Here is a 13,887-nt window from a genome sequence, read left to right on the forward strand (position 1 = left end):
CCCTTGCTGCCCATCAAGAGATGGAGTTTGTTTCCCCTCCCCTGGAGTCTGAACTGACCTTCTGACTTGCTTTGATGGGTAGAACATGGTGGGCCTTAAGTCACCTGGCAGTTTCTGCTTTTGCTCTTGTCAGGAAGTCTAGGCTGTCCTGCTGGGGAGAGGCCGTGCTATGGAGGAGCACGGGAAGATGAGACATCCCCTGTTAAAGAGAGGCTTTATAGGTGAGAACGGAGGCCCCCTAGCAGCCAAGTGTGAGGGAGGCCTTCTTGGATCTTTCAGCCCAGCCATCAGCCAGCTGAATGCAGTCTCATGAACTGCAGTGGAGTGGATACCACTGCATGAAGCCAGAAAACTGCCTAATTAACCCACAGTGTTATTATGGAAACAGGAGGGAAGGGGGCAGGGCACAACCTCTAAAAGAATGACATAGGGCTTCCCTGGTGGTGCAATGGTTGAGAGTCCGCCTGCCGATGCAGGGGACACGGGTTCGTGCCTCGGTCCGTGAAGATCCCACATGCCACAGAGCAACTGGGCCCGTGAGCCACGGTCGCTGAGCCTGCGCGTCTGGAGCCTGTGCTCTGCAATGGGAGAGGCCACAACAGTGAGAGGCCCACGTACTGCAAAAAAAAAAAAAGAATGACATAGCCACTGAGGATATGACAAAATCTGACTAGAAACCTAATATTAGGTCAAAGACGGCGGAAGATTCGACTTCCAGGGGACCTTGAGTCTCATTATACGCTCATTGTAATACATCAGCTAAATGACACACACACCAGCGCCATGACAGTTCTGAGGCTGACTATAAAAGGTCAAAAAGTGGGTGGTGGCCCAAGTCCTGGAAATCCCCCACCCTTCCCCAAAATAGTTGGAATAATCCTCCCACTCATTAGCCTATGAAATTACCCAGCCCATAAAAACTAACCACCCCATATTTTGGGGCCTCTCGCCTTCTGAGATGGCCCACACTGTCTGTGAAATGTATTTCTCCCATGGCCACTCTAGCCTTTTGAGACAGCCCGCATTCTGTCTATGGAATGTGTATCTCCCTAAATAAATTCATTTCTTACCTATCACTGTCTCTCACTGAATTCTTTCTATGCTGAGACATAAAGAACCTGAGCTTCATTAAGTCCTGAGACCAGGTGTGTGATTTCAATTAAAAGACAGTGGGTTCCACGTCCCAATCTGAATTGTGCAGTTTCATTATGAGAAATAATAAAATTTTGTTGTTTTAATCCACTAATGTAGGTGTGTGTGTGTAAATTATGCCCATCTCTTATAGAAAGGATTTCACATGGCTTACAATGATCTGTAAATGTACTCCCACAAGATGGTACCATAGTTATTGTGATGAAAGAAACGGGAGAACAGCTTCAGGGCTAACAGCACATTTTGGCTTCTGTAAGAAAGTTGCTTTGCTTGCTTGCTTGCTTGGGGCGGGAAGAACCGGGTTCCTGATTGGCTGATTCAAAATTAAACAGCTCCCTCCCGCCTTGGGGACTTCCCGCCCGCCCTGTGAAGGGTATGAAAGCCTCGCCCGACTGTTAGTCGGGGTCTCACTCACATCTCTCCGAGTGGGACCCTGTCCGGACAGTTTGTGTAAGCTTCTATACTTGTATAAATCCTTTGCTAATCTTTCTACTTGGTGTTGGTGATTCTCAGGTGTCCTTGGTTGGGACACGGGTCGCATTTACCGGGGAACTCGACTCCAGGCGTGTGGCTCCCGGACCGCAACATTATCAAATAGCAGAACCATGGTCAGAGACCTGGTCTATGGACTTCAAGGCTGGTGCATTCTAAAACAGCAGAGCTCCATCAGCTGTGGGGAGTAGGGTGGCGACGTGGTCTCTCCACTGTGTCATGACTGTGCCAGACATTATTTCTGCCTCTTTCTTTTTTTTTTTTTTTTGCGGTTCACAGGCCTCTCACTGCTGTGGCCTCTCCCGCTGCGGAGCATGGGCGCCGGACGCGCAGGCTCAGCGGCCATGGCTCACGGGCCCAGCCGCTCCGCGGCATGTGGGATCTTCCCGGACCGGGGCACGAACCCATGTTCCCTGCATCGGCAGGCGGACTCTCAACCACTGCACCACCAGGGAAGCCCTGCCTCTTTCTTTTTAGACATCCCCTTCCTGGAATGTTTTCCTTGCCCCTTCTGCCTGTTCAATGAATTGAATCAACTTTATTTTTGTTGTATAATAAAGAACTTGGCTGATCTGTGTCCCTGGTTCCTGGAAGATAACCTCTAAATCCTTGGAATTTTCCAAGTGAGGGGAGTGGCTTTGTTATTCTTGGTGGGCCGGAGGTTATGCTAAAGCGCTCACTCACGTGGGTCCCGGGATGGTTCCAGGATGGGGGCTGGCCATGCATGAAAGACCACCGTGTGATTAAAGGGTTGAGGCTTTGAGCCATGTAATATCAGCTTGACCTCTGGTGAGGAGAGCGGGCTGGGGATTGAGTTCAGTCATTTGGGCAATGATACATCAACCATGTCTTCACAGTGCAACCCCAGTAAAAACCTGGACAGCCCGGGTGACCTTCCTGGTTGGTAGCCGTACTTTAATGTGCCAAGAGGGTGTGGCAAACTGAGGACCCAGAAGCTTAGTGTTTGGGACCCTCCCAGACCTCACCCTATGCATCTATTCATTTGGCTGGTCTTGATTTGTATCATTTACAATAAAATTGTAATCATAAGTACAGCACTTCTCCGAGTTCTGTGAGTCATTCTAGTGAATTATTGAACCTGAAAGGGTAAAGTGAGACCTCCCGACATGTGTAGACAGCTGGACAGAAGCTCAGGTGGCCTGGGAACCGCCAGAGCTTGTGCAGCCTTCTGGAGTCTATGAGGTCTGGGCTAACTCTGGGAGTCAGTGTCAGAACTTGCTGCAATTGAACAAACACTTACATGGCACTTATGACAGGCCAGCTAATGTTGTAAGTGCTCTGCAGGTGCTGACCCAGTTAGGGCTCATGACAGTCCTCTGAAGTTGGTAGCATTATTATTCTCCTCATTTGACAGGTGAAGAGGCTGAAGCATAGAGAGGCTAAAGGCCCAGCTGGTTTGGGGCAGAAACAACCTGGTCCCTGCGTACGTGTTTAAGTGTAGGGGGTGGATAAAGAGAAAGTAGGGGAGGGTGACCTGGAGAGAAGGAAGAGGGAAGCCATACTACCTCTAACTGGCCTTTTCATTTCCTCATTCAAACATGTTTAACACATATGGATTGAGCACTTTCTGTGTGCCAAGCACGGTGCTAAGGGCTGGGATATAGCACTGACCCAGCCTTTTCCTCCCCTCACGGAGGCGACATCTACCAAAGGGTACAATATTAAATCCCTATGCAATGACTTGCCTGCAATTCTGTTGCTTACAGCCTGTAGATACATGTTCCAGCTGTTTGATTGTTTTGTTCCGCCCAGTACTGCGTTGCATTGTTCTCTGGGATGGTCAGGTCCAGAGTACACATCTGTTTCTTTCTCTTTTACAGAAATCTTTCAACTGCAGCTCAGACAGCAAAGGGCAACTGAAAGAAAAGTTCCAGTGGCAGAGCACTCCTGACAGATACCTTGGGCTGGGGTCTGGGCTGCTCTGTGTCCTTGCTCTTTGACCCATGGAATCTCAGAGTTTTGAGGACAAAAAGGACTCTGTCATCTCCCTGAAGGGCTTGTGTTATCTCTGGTTGTCTCTGGATTGATAAGACGTTTCCTGTATTATTTAAATAAAACTTTTATTGAGATAATTGTAGATTCTCATACAGTTGTAAGACATAATACAGAGATTCGTCGTACACTTTGCCTGATTTCCATCCACTGGTAACATATTGTAAATGTGAATATCATAACCAAGATATTGTCATTGATACAGTTCATCAAGCTTATTTAGATTTCCCTAGTTTTACCTGTACTCATTGTGTGTGTGTATTATGTCCTGTATAAATTTATCACATGTGTAGGTTTATGTACCTGTCAGCATAGTCAAGATATTGCACAGCTCCAGAGCCATAAAGATCCCCTTTGGCACCTTTTTGTAACCACACCTAGCTTCCTCCCTGCCCTACGCCATCCCCTGGCAACCTATGATGTATCCTCCATTTCTAAATCGTCATTTCAAAAACATCACCTAAATGGGATCATACACAAAGCACTTCTCCTGTTTTAAGAGTAGCTGTTCTCCCCTGTGCAGCGCTCTATGCTTGATCCTTTTTTAGAGACTCTCAGTATCAGACACTTCTGAACCATGGAATGGTAAAGGGATTTTGCCAATTATTGTGCTTCTCGAGAGTTAAGGCATCTAAAACATGGAAATAATGCTAATTTAGAAGAAGTAAATTTCTGACTTCAGGGTAAATTATTTGCTAACTCCTTATTGAAACTTATAAAATAAAAATAAAATGTGTATTTAATTACATGCCTCTTGAGAACAAAATTAAAACTCATTTCTTAGTATAAGCCCATCAAGATAAGCATAGCTGCGGGAGTGCGCTTCTAAATTTATTTTGCTTTTTATCAAATCCACTTCATGAGATTTCCTCTGGATATTTTCTATTGGCGTTACTGTATATCCTTTTTTGTCTAACCTTTTTTTTTTTTTGCGGTACGCGGGCCTCTCACTGTTGTGGCCTCTCCCGTTGCGGAGCACAGGCTCCGGACGCGCAGGCTCAGTGGCCATGGCTCACGGGCCCAGCCGCTCCGCGGCATGTGGGATCTTCCCGGACCGGGGCACGAACCCGCATCCCCTGCATCGGCAGGTGGTCTCTCAACCACTGCGCCCCAAGGGAAGCCCTGTCTAACCTATTTTTGAAGTGGGTTAAAAAATTAAAAATGGAAGAAACTGATGAAAATAAAGGAGGGGAAAAGATTAGACAGCCTTTTGGGGTAAAATACTAAATATTACTGTGTGTTAATCATATGAAGTTTTGGAAATGCCTCTGGCATGCTAAGCCCAGAGGCTGTGTGGTATGAAATAACGCGCTGGGTATTGGCATTGGCAGCGACTAGGCAGCGACTTTACAGTCCTGGACTGATCCTTCTTGGACTGAATCCTGCTTGGTGCTTCTTAGAGCTGCTTCCAGTGTAGCTCCATCACTTGGAGAACATGCAGTACTTTACTGCGAGAGCTGCTATAGAGAGAAACTCCTGGGACAGAGCCAACCAATCAGAACTCAGGATGCTCCATCACCAGGCTAGGCCCACCTCCAGAAAACCAGATTTATCTATGCAAAAAGACAGGAGCAAGAGTTTTTGGATGAGTGCAGCTGCTCTGTGTCTGATTGTCACCCAAGCATCGGACAGGTGTTCTCATGGTGGGGTCACCACACCAGACCTCTTGAATCAGAAACTCCAACGGGGACCCAGTAATCTGTGTTTTGAGAAGCCTCCGGTGATTACCACTCATGCTCAAGTCTGAGAACCACTGCCTTCATGTAATGTCTGTCACACATGCCTCAAACTTCAGGCAATGACAGTCAACTGTACATTTCTTTCATCTAAGTCTCAGGGCTCAAGTCAAGTGCCGAACAGTCAGGAACTGGTAAGGTCAACCAGAGGGTTAAGCATTTCTAAGGGTTTTTAAGATAAGGGTGTGTGCACATCTGTGTGTGTGTGTGTGTGTGTGTGTGTGTGTGTGTGTGTGTTGCAGGAGATTGGGAAAACTGGGGCAGTGGAGGAAGGATAACCCACCTTGCATGAACAGACTGGTTCATGGACTGCACCAAAGAAACTTTGGAATTTGTAATCAGATGGCTGGAAGTTTGTGGTCTTGGTCAAAGCAGGCCTGGGGCCTTGCTGTTTAGAGCGATGCTTTGTCAGGTTAGTTGTGTGGCTACTGTATTTCAAGCTTAACTTGGACAGACAGGCCTGCCAGGCACAAATTTCTCAAGTAGATGATGTCCGGGAAGGCAAAAATTATCCATGGCAAGACCGCGAGGACAGATGACCCTTAGCAGAAATGGCAAGCCAAGTCCGCAGGATCTCTAATACAACTGGCTAGCCCTAGGGACCCAGCCTCTCTGAAGTGGAACAGACAGCACAGATGAGCCATCAAATAAACTCGCCAGGCTGGAAGACATGTGACGCTTTCATTCTCCCCACAAAGAAACGAAAGTTTAAAAGATGAAAATATTCCTAAAGGAATCACGATAATGGAAGAAGAAACCCTTGAGACATAATAGCAAAAATGGTCAGCATCTCAAATTCTCCTGACTTCCTGTCTCCCTTCTTTTGGCCTCTCTCGTAAGTGAAAGATGAGTTTTGCTAGATAAGGTAGCAGTTGGAATTAGTTTTATTCATCGGTGGCAGGGAGAATAAAGGAAGAGCCTGCAGGAATATGGGCTCCAGCAACAAGTAATCATTATTACAAAATCAAATTCCCCATCTCATCTCTGATATGCCTGTATGTAACCCTAGAGCTGGGCTTCAGTGTTATAAATCTGGCATACAAGACATGGAACAGGTAGAGCCCCTTGTGTATCGAAAAGCTCTGGCCAGCAAGAGCGATATACGATAGCAAATTTCTCCCCACTGCTTTTTCAATAAAATTCACCCAGAGCTCCAGGAAGAGTTAGGAATGTAATTCAGCTTCAATAAATCAAGCCTAAAATTAAGATGGCCAGATATGTAGCAGCCTACTCAGGTGTACGGAGAATTTCAAATTTAGTGCCCTGGTAATGGGTAGGAGCAGGTTATCTCATTATGGAGAGAAAGAAGAAATATTGCTCTCTGGAGCTAAAAAGCTAAATGCTCGAATCCACAAAACCACCACATCTCTGCCAAAGCTAGATTAATATTAAAGTTTGTGTAACATCTGACTTTTTTTTTTAAAGGAATGAAGTGAAATGATAGAAAAAACATACATAAATGAAAAAGCTGTACTCTTCACAATCATTCTAATTTGACTCCTTGTCAAGAGTTGTGTATTTTATCTCTCGGTGTGATGTACGCGTACCTGATTGCAATAGAGTTCTATTCTTTCCTAACAATATCTCTGCTTAAATTTTTCTCAACACGTCTTGAAGCTATGTTGGAAGGACTTTTAGCAGGGCTCTCACACGACGCACCAGCAGCAGGTGATCTGCCCATTCTCTCCACTCCTACCTTCCTACCTTGGTCCCTGCGGTAAACCTAATGTGCCCATTACAGACTGTGGTGACTACAGATTCAGGTTTAACTTGGGGGAGCCAATGGGGGACCTATATGCTTAACAGGGAGTAAAAATGAGCATGCCCACACATCTGTTAAAAAACCTCCATGCAGTAATGTTATGCTGAATCTGGATGGGGATGGAAGAGGTTTAAGTTAGGTCACTTTTTCTACCATCTTGTGACGGAACTCCACAAATCACTTCATGACATCTTGGATGCTTTGGGTATAAGTGGGCTGAAAGACAAATGGCCTTTTTTTTTTTTTTTTTTTAATATTTATTTATTTGGCTGTGCCGGGTCTTAGTTGCGGCATGCATGCGGGACCTAGTTCCCTGACCAGGGATCGAACCCACACCCCATGCACTGGAAGCGTGCAGTCTTAACCACTGGGACACCAAGGAAGTCCCACAAATGGCCTTTTGATACTGTTTCCAGTTCTATTATTTCTATTTGGTTTGTTTACTTATTCATTTTTATTTTGGGGGCAGCACCGTGGCTTGTGGGATCTTAGTTCCCCAACCAAGGATTGAACCCAGGCCCTCCACTGCAGTGTCCTAACCACTGGACCCTGGGGAATTCCCCTCTATTTGGTTTAAAACCATTATTTATTGTAATTAGTGGAAAATTTGTGGATCCTTGACTGAAGAATGATCCTTCCCTACTTGGAATTTTTGACCTGTTCTTGAAAGTTGCACAGGGCGTAGGGAGACAGGCCAGTACCTAGTCAGGGCCGTCAAATCAAACCCCAGTGCATAAAATGGTGACAGGTGATGTCCTCCAGTTCTGCAGTTGTACAGTTCCCATTCACTCCAGCCGTGGTCTAACTGGGTGGTCAGCATGTGGGTTAGTCTCTGCCTCTGCCCTACCTCCTAAAGTAACATGAGATAATGTGAAGGTTGTAAAGTGTCTGGTACAGAGCCCAGACACAGTAGACACTCAGTAAATGGTATCTGATTATTTTTATTTACTTTCAAAGAATGCTGAGCAGCTGGCTGCCTCCCCAAGGATGCTTTACCTGCTGTTTCAGGAATCTGTTTACAGACCATTGGATTGGAAACCCTATGAGGGCAAGTGTGTACCTGTGTTGTCCACAGGGCCTAGTCGACTGTTGACACACAGTAGGTGCTAAAGAAATATTTGAGGGCTATTTTTTTTTAAATTGAAGTGTAGTTGATTTACCATGTTGTGTTAGATTCTGATGTACAACAAAGTGATTCAGTTATACATATACATATATTCTTTTTCACTATAGGTTATTACAAGATATTGAATGTAGAGGGATTATTAAATTTATTTTTTAAAAATTTACTTTATTTTTGGCTGTATTGGGTCTTCGTTGCTGTGCGTGGGCTTTCTCTAGTTGTGGCGAGTGGGTTTCTCACTGCAGTGGCCTCCCTTGTTGCAGAGCACGGACTCTAGGCGCGCAGGCTCCAGTAGTTGTGGCACACGGGCCTAGTTGCTCTGCGGCATGTGGGATATTCCCAGACCAGGGCTCGAACCCATGTCCCCTGCATTGGCAGGTTCTTAACCACTGCGCCACCAGGGAAGCCCTAGAGGGATTATTGAATGATGAGTGCTCTAGGCTTCTGGGAATTACAGAAAGGAAATGGTGGAAAGGGGCATCTACTTTTCAGAAAGAATGGCATACACTTTATTTTAGAGGAGTTTCGTTGATCTTTTAGGGAAAAAAAAAAAAAAGAAAAATAGTATGCTCCCTTTTTTCAATGGCTTGAAAGATGTGAGGACCAGAGATTTTTAAGCTGGTGAGTAATACAATGGATTCATGTTTTACCAAAATCACAAGATGGGTACTTCCCTGGTGGTCCAGTGGGTAAGACTCCGTGCTCCCAATGCAGAGGGCCCGGGTTCAATCCCTGATCAGGGAACTAGATCCTGCATGCTGCAACTAAGACTGGCGCAGCCAAAGTAAATAAACAAATAAATATTAAAACCACAAGATGCTCTGCCTAGTTATCTTATCTGCTCTTGTTGAGCAGGTGCCTCAGAGATGGCCGGTGGGAAGAGGCTTATGGATTAGTTAAGAATTTGACTTTATAACATTGTGCGTTATGATTCTACAATCTTCCATAGCAGTTTGTCCTTCACTGATCACTTTCTGTGTGCCAGGCACTGTGCCAGGTGATTTTTATACCTTCTTATTGCAAATTAAATGAGATCAGTCATCTTCACCTCTGTTTCATAAGAGGAATTTCACATGCAGTGACTTATCCAAGGTCTCGTAATTAATATACGGTAAGGCTAGTGTATTTGACTCAGAAAGAAAGCAAGCAAAAGAAAGAGAGAGGGAGGGAGGGAGGGAGGAGAGAGAGAGAGAGCGAGAAAGGAAGGAAGGAAGCAAGCAAGCAAGCTGCTTTAGGACTTCCTTTGCGGTCCAGTGGTTAAGACTCTGTGCTTCCAATGCAGGGGCGTGGGTTGGATCCCTGGTTGGGGAACTAAGATCCCACATGCCACGTGGTACAGCCAAAAACAACGAAAGCCTGCTTTATTAAGCTATAATTCACATATCACAAAATTTAGCCATTTAAAGTGTACAAGTCAGGCATTTTTAGTACATCCAGAATTGTGGAAACATCTAATTTATTCTCAAAGTTATGTACACTTTTGTTTTACCCAATGCCTAGGGCAGCTTTTTCTAAGGTTGGCAAAAACGAATTTCACAAGTTGGTTAAGCAGAAGTTGCCAGGCACACTGGCGCTTAGACTGAGTTTGAGCCAGACACTCAACTGAATCCCAATCCCTGGATACTGGCTGGGACCCGGGGAAGTTCCTTAACCAATCTGTGCCTCAGTTTCATTATCTGGCAAAAGGGGATAAGAATTAAAGGAGTGAATTCACTTAAAACACTTAGAGTGGTGCTGAACACATACTGAACACTCAATAAGTGTTAGCTGTTAACGCTGGTATTAAAAGTGCATTAACAGATCCTCATAACTCAGTATTGCAGGATCCTAAAATAGCTTGTGAACCTTGAAAACCGTGATCAGTGAGAAGTATTTATTCTATGGTATTCGAATTCTTTGCAAACTGATGATCCATGGAATGCCAACAATTTACTCACAAAAATTATTTTACAACTGGATTATTTAGCATTCAGAAAGTATTTTCCCACTTAAACACTACTTACCATGATAGAGATAGCTAGCTGCCTACCTAGCTGTATCCCTTTCTTCCTTCTTCCTCATTCATAGCACAAGTTTTGTTCTGGCTGGCAATGTGTGTGCTAAAGGACTACACTTCTGGCCTTTCTCCCAGCTGGGATGGCCAAAGACATGTAAATAGATTTTGCTGAATAGGGCTTCCCGGAAAGGTCCTTCAAGTGGAAAGCAGCTAGATGCCTAATACCAACTGTGGACTGTCTTCTTTCACATAAGAAACAACCCAGTTTAATGTTATGTGGTTTTTCTGCTATACACCTGTACCTAATTGCAATTCACACTTACACTTTTCTTGGTTAGCTCAAAATGGACTTAATACTACATTCTTTCAACACACATTGAGCATTTACTGTTATGTGTCAGTTATTGTCTGGACAGCTGCGAAAAGACAGTCTCTGCTCCCAAGGAATTAAACATCTGGTGGAAGAGACTAGTGATCAAAAATAGCACAATGACCTCAGTGCCAGATGGGAGGCAAGGGGAGGTGGGTTGGTCAGTGTGGACTTGACTTCCAGGACACGACAAAGTTGAATACTGAAGAGGTCATCAAGTGAGAAAGAAAGGGCATTTCAGGTAGAGAAGTACCTGACGGAAATGACCCAGGACGCCCCGCAGCCTTTCTAAGGGGAAATGAACTGTTTCGATTTAGACGCTGAGAACATCTAATCTCATCTAACCTTTGCCTACGGGAGCCAGGATTTTCTCTTTCTGCCACCCCTGCATCTTCCAAGATCATCCTGGCACGTAGTAGGTGATAACCTATTGAAGCAATGATATGCTCTGCAATGAAGAACTGACTAGCAGATATAAGATTCACAAGGGGGACTTCCCTGGTGGTCCAGTGGTTAGGACATGGCACTTTCAATGCTGTGGGCCCGGGGTTCAATCCCTGGTCAGGGAACTAAGATCCAGCAAGCCACAGGGCGTGGCCAAAAAGAAAAAGACTCACCAGGTGGAAGTGGGAAGAGGATACATTTGGCAAAGAGGTATCCGGTATCCTCTGTCCCCCCCGTCCTCACTGCTGACCTACACTGAAGGGAAGGAGTGAAATGGTTGGGACAGGAGGACTGGCTAGCCCATCTCTTGACTATCCTGTCTATCCTGCTCACCTCCCGGGTCCAGCGGAGACCAGAGAAGTGTCAGGGGAAGAAGTAATTTGCAGCAGTGGACTTTAAGGTGGAAGCCTTATAGCAGACCCAGCTGGGGCAGCGGCATGCATGAGAAGTCAGACTGGGCCTGCCTCTGTGGCACTCGTGCTAACTCCCAAGGGGAACTTGAGCCCTTTAGTTTCTGAACATGCAAATACAAGTCCATTCTACTATAAAGGCTACTTTGTAAAAATTAAAAATGCTCCCAATAGCAATGAATTGTGAAATCCAATCCTGTAAAACTTGTCTTGATCTATTACAATATACTCAATCCTCTTGGCCTATTAAATCTCTTGACTCAGTAACGTGAAGAACAAAAGCGGGCGTGGGGGCCTCTCGCAAAGAGAAACCTTCACTGACAGCCATGGGCTGTATGTTAGGCTTTTTCACGTATGTTTGTCTCCACAAATCCTCAACATTTAGAGTTATCTTTACTTTTACATTTTATTTTTATGTTTAGAGATTAAGAAAATATGGTTAACTGATTTGCTTTAGGTCATGCATTCAGCTAGTATGTGATCAAAGCAGGACTGGGCCAAAGGGATGGACACTTCCCAAGTCTCTGCTCTTTGCACTTGAGCTTTGAATTGTACTCTACTGAGACTCAGAGTCAGCACCAAAATGTTACATAGCATTAACAGTGAAGAGCTCAAAGACAATTTTTCCTATTATTTGTAAATATAAGCTCTTTAGCTCTCTATCATTGATTATTTATTTACTCAACCACTAAGAGTTATAAACTGTATAGGCTTGTTTTAATACAGTATATGAGTCTTCGTTCTTTACACAGAATGTCAACACCAGCCTTTCTATGTTGGTTTTTAGTTTAGAAAAATCTAGTAGTTACCAAATCCAAAATTAGTAGGATAGTGGGAATATCCCATTGCTTTTTAGCTACTGCATATTCCAATGAGCCCAAAGACAACAAAAGAACCATGAATTCGAGGGAATGTATTTTATTCCACTTCCCTCTAGGGCAGTGCAGTAGTTTCACCTCAATGAATACCGACAACAGGAAAGAAACAAACAAAAAAATGACTTTTTCAATTTTTCAACCACGTTTACTGGCTCACATAAATATTTGAAAACAAATCCATCTGTCTTCCCTTTTTTGTCTCCTTGGCACAATTTACCCTAGTTCTTAAAAAACAAACTACTATAAATATTCAGAAGGGGAAAATTAATTTATAAGATGAAAGAGGTCAATACATAGCCAAATATGTCAACCATCGGAATGACTATTTTTTTTTAAGATTAAGCCACTGATTTGCAACTTTTATTAAAATAAATTTCATCTCTAAAAACAAGATAATTGATACCTTGATCTCAACTCAAGTTTTGACCGCACTTGAAGTTTTATATTAAAAAAACTGCAAAATTTCAACTAAAGAACAAATAAAATGTTGGGACACAAGTTTATACTTTAAAAATTCTACCAACTTCAATGAATAAAGAATGGCTGCCTATCAATTCATGTCAGTCCTCTGGTCCAGAATACACTTTCCATTTAAAATATCTTAATCACTCTTCTGTACAGCGCAGATGGCTTCTAGTGGGAATTAGTATACAGTCTGTTCTTGATGAAGACAACACTAGACAGATGTTGCCTGATGCCTGGATAATGCTGAATGTGACAAAACCAGCGAGACACGTTAAGATATTTCTCCTTTTCTTGAACTGTCAGGTCAACCTAAGTAGAGATTAAAAACACACACACAACACAGACATTACATAAGTGCGACTATTAATACCATTTGAGTAGGAGATAGAAATTGGGGGGAAAAAACCCCACAGTTCTCAAAGCCAACATATTCAGATAGGAGTGAACCATTTCAGCCACTTGGACGAGCCCACCATTTGTTTAATGATTTCATGTTCAGTTCAAAACCAGATGTGCTTAGGGGCGAAATCTGAAGTTTTCAACAAATGAAAAATTTACATTAACACAGGATCTGGAGGACTAAAGCTTGTTTTTTTACTTTATTGTAAAGGAAAATAGAAGAAAGGAAGAGAATAGCTTCTGAGAGACTAAGACATGGTTCTTTCTCCAATATTTTTCACAAACCTAAAATAAGAAAGGTTTATTGGCATCTAACATACTTAACAAGGGAATACAATGTAAACTCAAATACATACATATATATATATATTTGCAGATGGCTGGTGTATATGTATGTGTAGACAACTGCTTCTTTCTACTAAACTCTGGGGGAAAATTTTACTGAAGAAGACACTGACTCATTTAATGTTAGGGGATTACTGCTTAATACAAGAAGGAAGGGCTATTTCTGGGGTGTATGTCTCAGATGAACAACAGACCTTCTGAATTCTGTTTGCAATAAAGCTGCACTCGATCTTTAGAGGATGTAGCAGTTCACAGAATTTACTGTCAAGCTCCAAGGATGCCCAGAGATTTGGTTAGGGAAA

At 43.7% G+C, this 13,887-nt stretch overlaps 1 protein-coding gene across 1 annotated transcript in view; it reads right to left on the reverse strand.

Annotated features, from left to right (window-relative positions):
• Nucleotides 1-12,507: 12,507 nt before the first annotated feature.
• Nucleotides 12,508-13,887, reverse strand: part of EEF1E1 (eukaryotic translation elongation factor 1 epsilon 1) — a 15,943-nt gene continuing 14,563 nt past the window's right edge. Inside the window, exon 4 of the mRNA XM_007466391.1 lies at nt 12,508-13,150. Coding sequence (XP_007466453.1) covers nt 13,010-13,150 — 141 coding nt within the window. The 3' untranslated portion in view covers nt 12,508-13,009. The remainder of the gene's footprint in view (nt 13,151-13,887) is intronic.

Source organism: Lipotes vexillifer, unplaced genomic scaffold (assembly GCF_000442215.2).
Source record: "Lipotes vexillifer unplaced genomic scaffold, Lipotes_vexillifer_v1.1 scaffold444, whole genome shotgun sequence".
Taxonomy (NCBI): domain Eukaryota; kingdom Metazoa; phylum Chordata; class Mammalia; order Artiodactyla; family Lipotidae; genus Lipotes; species Lipotes vexillifer.